At 44.0% G+C, this 6,587-nt stretch overlaps 1 protein-coding gene across 4 annotated transcripts in view; it reads right to left on the bottom strand.

The window, feature by feature from the left end:
• Positions 1–2,789: 2,789 nt before the first annotated feature.
• NEK9 (NIMA related kinase 9) overlaps positions 2,790–6,587 on the bottom strand; it is a 45,663-nt gene continuing 41,865 nt past the window's right edge. For all 4 annotated transcript variants that reach the window (XM_032179810.2, XM_032179812.2, XM_032179811.2 and 1 more), the window contains one exon: positions 2,790–5,358. In XM_032179810.2, coding sequence (XP_032035701.1) covers positions 5,236–5,358 — 123 coding nt within the window. In that variant the 3' untranslated portion in view covers positions 2,790–5,235. The remainder of the gene's footprint in view (positions 5,359–6,587) is intronic.

Genomic DNA, 6,587 nt, shown 5'->3' with positions numbered 1-6,587 from the left:
ATATTTAAATAGGAGCACATATTTCTTTGCACTCTTTTTAATTGTTCCAAAGGAAAGGAGGTATCACATAATAAAGCTTTATGGTTAGCCCCTTAAGGAAACCTCACACAGACATAATGGATATTTAACCTAATAGGTACATTCCCTAGGCAAGTTCAATGAAGTGTACACTTTAAGTGGGAATATAAACTAGTACATTGCAATAGATGGCAAGAATAAGCTGTGGCCAAGGTCACAAAATGGCAACATGTGGATTGCTCTGCTCCACACATGTTTTATTTGGCTGGCCTAGCATTCATAATTATGATCTGACATTTAAAAACTGGGATATGGAACATCTCTTGAAAAACTGGAAGTTCTAGAAACACTGGGCCAGCAACCCGCATGGCACAAATTGGGTGGGGTTTAGAATCAGATGCTCCTACAGATGGGAATGGTAGCACCAGACCACTGCACTCTCACCTGGCTTGCTTCACTTCTTTACCTTATCTGCATGGTACCACAGGCATCTGGATTCGGGATCCCTGGATGTTAGTAAGGTCATAGATCAGGGCCCTCCAGAGAGAACAAATTGTTGTTATACGTGGGGAGTGCTTTCTATAAAGGAAGCGTTATTTGCTCTCATTTTGCTAAAGAAATAAAACAATAGTCAATACCTTAGTGTTCCCTTTAATCTCTACATGTTTAGGCCTTGGTTATATTAGAAATATCTTTCAAGGCCGAGCATGGTGGCTCATGCCTGTAATCCCAGCACTTTGGGAGGCCGAGGTGGGCGGATCACAAAGTCAAGAGATCGAGACCATCCTGGCCAACATGGTGAAACCCTGTCTCTACTAAAAATACAAAAATTAGCTGGGTGTGGTGGCACACGCCTGTAGTCCCAACTACTTAGGAGGCTGAGGCAGGAGAATTGCTTGAACCCAGGAGGCAGAGGTTGCAGTGAGCTGAGATCGCGCCACTGCACTGCAGCCTGGTGACCTAGTGAGACTCCATCTCAAAAAAAAAAAAAAAGAAAAAAAAAAAAGAAATATCTTTCATCTGTTAAATTTATCTTGATCTGGTCTCTGGGAAGAGGTAAGAACCTTTTTTTAAAAAAATCTGAATTTCTTCCTGGATAGCTCAGAGGATGACAGTAAATAAATGCATGCTGCTTCTTAATGTCCGTATTTTATATAACTTTATCCAAGAAATGTTTAGTGCAAGTAAACATTATAAATTCTAAAGTTCATAAGGTTACACCACAGGAGAAATTTCATGGGGAAACTCACATGGAAACTCTTTTCATTAAAAATGTATGCAGATGTGCCGAGACAGTATTTCTTTTTTTTTTTTTTGAGACGGAGTCTTGCTCTGTCACCCAGGCTGGAGTGCAGTGGAGTGATCTTGGCCCACTGCAAGCTCCGCCTCCCGGGTTCATGCCATTCTCCTGCCTCGGCCTCCTGAGTAGCTGGGACTACAGGTGGCCACCACCACGCCTGGCTAATTTTTTGTATTTTTAGTAGAGACGGGGTTTCACTGTGTTAGCCAGGATGGTCTTGAACTCCCGACCTGCCCGCCTCAGCCTCCCAAAGTGCTGGGATGACAGGCGTGAGCCACCGCGCCTGGCCTACCAAGACAGTATTTTTTTTTTTTTTTTGAGATGGAGTCTCACTCTGTTGCCCAGGCTGGAGTGCGGTGGTGCAATCTCAGCTCACTGCAAACTCCGCCTCCTGGGTTCACGCCATTCTCCTGCCTCAGCCTCCCGAGTAGCTGGGACTACAGGCACCCACCACAACGCCCAGCTAATTTTTTTGTATTTTTAGTAGAGACGGGATTTCACCGTGTTAGCCAGGATGGTCTCGATCTCCTGACCTCGTGATCTGCCCGCCTCGGCCTCCCAAAGTGCTGGGATTACAGGCGTGAGCCACTGCATCCGGCCCGAGACAGTATTTCTTAACAGCAATGTATGTAATGCAGCACAGCACCTTCTGGCCAACGTTTGCTTTCATTATCAATTTATCACTCTCCACAGCTACATAGGAGGTAACAGAGATGTGACATAGTGGAGTTTTTCTCCCTAATGTTCATGATTCTGTGAGGTTTAATGATCAGCATGTTTATTTCCACAGTTGATCACTGAAACAATAAATGATTTTTGGCTTTGCAGCAGTTAGGAACATGTTTTATAGTCCTGATTACAGTCCACTCTGCCCTGACCACCATGGATACTTTTTTGGAGGTTTAGGGATTTCATCTGAACAAATTTATTTAAAATGCATTCTTGCCCCTGAATTGTTCTATTATGAATGTTTGTGAACATATGGCAAGTGAAATGCAAATTTTTAGTGTACTTTTGCTTTAAACTTCAGTGAAATGCTCAGCCAAGAGAAGTTGTAACTTGGCTGTGCTATGCCAGGGAGACCAAATTCAGTTCAGTCTCTTTGAGGGAAAAGTTTTACAAACCATAAACTGGCATTATCACTTGGAAAGGCCCCCACTGAGACTGAGGAGGTAGGTACAAGAAAGGATCATCCTTCTTTTAGTGGCTCATTTTTTCCCTCCCTCTGCACTTTCGGCACTTTTAGACGTTTTTGGGAAAAAAGCTGTAGCAGCAGAAATGATTCTGCTGGCAAGAATAAGAAACTGGAGAGAAGCAAAGAATATTTCTGTGCAAATGTCCCTTGCATTGTTTCTGTTCCAAGAACATTATTTATATAAAGACTCACAGAATCAAAGATTCATGGAAGCCTAGAATCTGGATGTTTTATCCCCAGAGACTAAGGTCCATGCACAGGCTTACTGAGGCACAGTACTGATTAAGAGCTTAAATGTTTATTTAAAACAAATGCCAAACCACTCCACTCTCAACCTTTCAAGCAACCTGGCTAACAATAAACTAGTTCTTCTGCAACAATGTTAGAGCAGAGGAGTAACTCAGGTTATACTGTAACTCAAAAGCAATACTACTAGAAAACTTAAAACACCTAGCACTACATAAAGAAAAAAAGCAGGACAAAATTTAAAGAGAATTAGCTACAGAAAACCATTCAAAGGCATTTCTACTGCCTCATCTTTTACTCCATCCCCCTTTGAACTGGTTTCTGTTTGCATACTTGTTTGGTGGGAAAAAGAAATCATATGGCTGTCCCAGGCACAATATGGGAAAGTGCAAACTGTCTCTAAGGCACAGAACTTAGATTCTCAGCCAGATTAATAGCAAATCTAGACTTCCCAAGGGAATATGCTAGAGAAAATGACCACAGCGTTCCACTGCTAGGGAAAGGCTCCCCTATGAACAAGACCAGGGCACTCACCCACCCCTGGCACTCACTTTCACCCCACCTTCTCAGCAACATGCTCATGTCCATCAGCTCCACGGCAGAAGCAATCCTCATGATGAACACCCAAATTGACTCGGCCTCTCAGGCCTGCTGAGATGATGAGCATGAGGATACAGGGACATGACAGGCCAATCGGTCCTTAAGAAAATCAAAGTTGCATTTACATGCTGAACCAAAACCCACTGTTACAGTTTATGGCAACCCCCGCAAGTCCCCAGAACTTGCAACTTTAATCAAAGTTTGGCTGCTTCCCTTATTTCAAGAAAAGGTTTCAGTGATTACATTAGTACTAATGTACTAGGCTTCCCAGAACTGAGAAAACAATGGGAACATCAAACCAAAGAAGATCCCATTGAACAGAGTTGCCTGTCCGCAGCAACGGGGTTCTCCCCGAGCATCAGCCTTTATGCCACCAGTTTTGGAGAAATGGCAAAATTTCCATTGCACAGGACCCTCCACAATGTTGAACAGATTATCAAACATTTTGATCTGGGGAAAATGAAACAAAATTAATTTAGCTGTTTGTAGGAAGGTGGGATGTGAGACTCATCAAAGGTAGGATGTGTGACACAAAATACCACAGGAACATTTTACAAGGCTAAGTGGAAACACAAAGCTCACATCCTTAAGGAAACCATCAAATACTTGCCTAGAACTTTCTATATGGAATTTTGTTCTTCTATGATACTATTTCTCTTTGGTAAAGCTAGCTTGTTTCTATCTATAAAGACACAATGAGTACAGGATTAGAAGTGACCTCTCAGCCAAATACCTTTTGCAAGTTCTACCTGTTCTGTTAGGCTTCAGGGACTCCCAGGGTTTGGTGCTGGCTTTGGGCCACTCAGGTAGGAAAAATGATACAGATTCATTTGTTATCATATGGCTTCATAAAACACCAAAAGGGGAAAAATACTGACTAGACATACAGAAAGAAAGTGGTTGGGGCTGCTGATATCAAGATCAGAACCCTAAGGGCCATGAAGGCAGAGGCTCAAGAAGTCTTTTCACGGGCAGAAGACTGAGAGCCCTCTAAGCCCTCTCTAAGATACCAACTAGAGGCAGCTAGAGGAGGACCTCTTCTCCTTCATGATTTTCTCTTAAGGCTATTCTGACCGCCCCATGGACTCAATTCTCTGAGACACCTCATCCCTCAGAGACACCTCATCCCCTCATCCAGTTAGGAAATCCCACCCTGCATTGGTCACAGCCTGAAACACCAGCTGTGTGATGAGGAGGGTCCTGCCCTTTCTCTACTCCTCACTGAAGAAATTTCAATCAACCCTCAGAGGAAAAGCAACCTAAGCCTACCTTTCCTCCTAAAGCATTTAGCTGCACAGAGTAACTGAACTTTCTCGAAACAAGCCCTAGATTGACTCCATCAGACATATTTTCCTGGACTCAGGGCTCCTGAGAGGGCTCAGATTACTTCACCACTCTGCAGAGGACACTGGGCGGGCCACACCTGACTCCAGCCCACTCCAACTTTACACTTTTCCCTCTCCCACCCAGAGGGGTAATGCCTGGTACTGGATTCCCAAGGCAGCTTCCAATCAATGGTGAAAATGATACATGGGATATAAGCTGCTACCAGCGCAATGAAGGTGAGCACTGTGTCTCCTCTTCAAAGGTGGGATCAACAGATGAGGTACAGAGCTGCTGTTGCTATGGCAGTCACTGATGACAAAGCCAGGGCCATGAGGGCCCTTCCATTCTCCAAAACAATAAAATCACTCCTAGATCCTATCTAAAAGGCAATGCCACTCTCCAAATGTACAAGGAAAGTGCTTCAGAGCCTCTGCCTTGCGCTCCTTTTCTGCAAGTGAACAAAGCCAGGAAAGCTGCTCTCTGCATTTGGTAAGTGTGCTGTGAAGTTCTTTGGGTCCTAGTTTCCTGGGGGCTCTATAGGCTCAGGAGACTAGAGGCTGGGTCGACAGGAGTCTGTTCCCAGGAGGCACCAGGAATCTGAATCTAAGTCAGGCTTTGGATCCATTTCCATCTCTTCCTTTGCTGTCTGAGTTCCTTTGGAATGCATCCCCACCTGTCCAGATAAAACACATTCCACATTAGCAACAGTGCCACCTAGTCACAGCAGTAGTTCAGTACTATTATTTTCAATGCCAACCTCTAAGGATTTGTAGCCACGATCTTGTGAGACGCTCATGGCACTATTTTAGATACAGTCCATACCTTTATATTTACTGCAGGTAGGGTGACCAACTATCCAGGTTTGTCCAGGACTGCGGGGTTTCCTGGGATGCAGAACTCTCAGTTTTAAAATGGAAAAAGTCCTGGGAAAACAGTCTTCTCCCTGCTATAGCTGCCAATCTTACCTTGTGTGTGTGTGTGTGTGTGTGTGTGTGTGTGTGTGTGTGTGTGTTTTTGAGACAGGGTCTTGCTCTGTTGCTTATGCCGAAGTGCAGTGGTGTGATCACAGATCACTGCAGCCTTGACCTCCCCAGATTCAGGTGATCCTCCCACCTCAGCCTCCTGAATAACTGGGACTATAGGCGTGTGCCATCATGCCCAGTTAGTTTTTATTTTTGGCAGAGATGGGGTTTCACCACGTTGCCCAGGCTGGTCCCGAACTCCTGGGCTTAAGCAATCTCCCAAAGTGCTGGGATTACAGGTGTGAGCCACCGTGCTCAGCCTGTATATTATTTTCTAAAGTAATTTCATAAACATTAGTTCATTTAATCCTCCAAAGTACAATACAAGGTGTCTATTATTTTCTTTCAGGTGAGAAACCAGGGCTCAGAGAAAACAAAGTAGCCCAAACACCTACAGCTGGCAAATGGCAAAGCCAAGGGCCTAACCCTATTTCTCTGCTTCTACTTCTCTCTGTATAAAATAATAGCATGGCTCTCAAAAAATAATGCAAGCAGCATCACCTTTGAAGTATTTTCACTAAAAATGTTTAATGTGAATCTAATCAAGCCTTAGGTTAAACTTCCAGTTTTCAGAAAAGACAGGGTGACAGAAAAACAAGTTAGACAACACCCTGAGAAAACAAGACAAATCTAGAATGTGGGACATTCTGTTGAACAACTGCCCTGGTTTCTTCAACAAGTCAATATCATAAAAGTATTTTGTAAAAAGGTGAAGCAGAGCATGGTGGAACATGCCTGGAGTTCCAGCTACTCAGGGGGCTGAGGTGAATCACTTGAGCCTGGGAAGTCAAGGCTGCAGTCATCCATGTTTGTGCCACTGCACTCCAGCCTTGGTGACAACGCAAGACCCTGTCTCAAAATAAATACATAAATAAGGCCT

Source organism: Hylobates moloch, unplaced genomic scaffold (genome assembly GCF_009828535.3).
Source record: "Hylobates moloch isolate HMO894 unplaced genomic scaffold, HMol_V3 SCAFFOLD_16, whole genome shotgun sequence".
NCBI lineage: Eukaryota > Metazoa > Chordata > Mammalia > Primates > Hylobatidae > Hylobates > Hylobates moloch.
The sequence above is the reverse complement of the archived record's forward strand: the minus strand, read 5'-3'. Positions and strand labels throughout refer to the sequence as shown.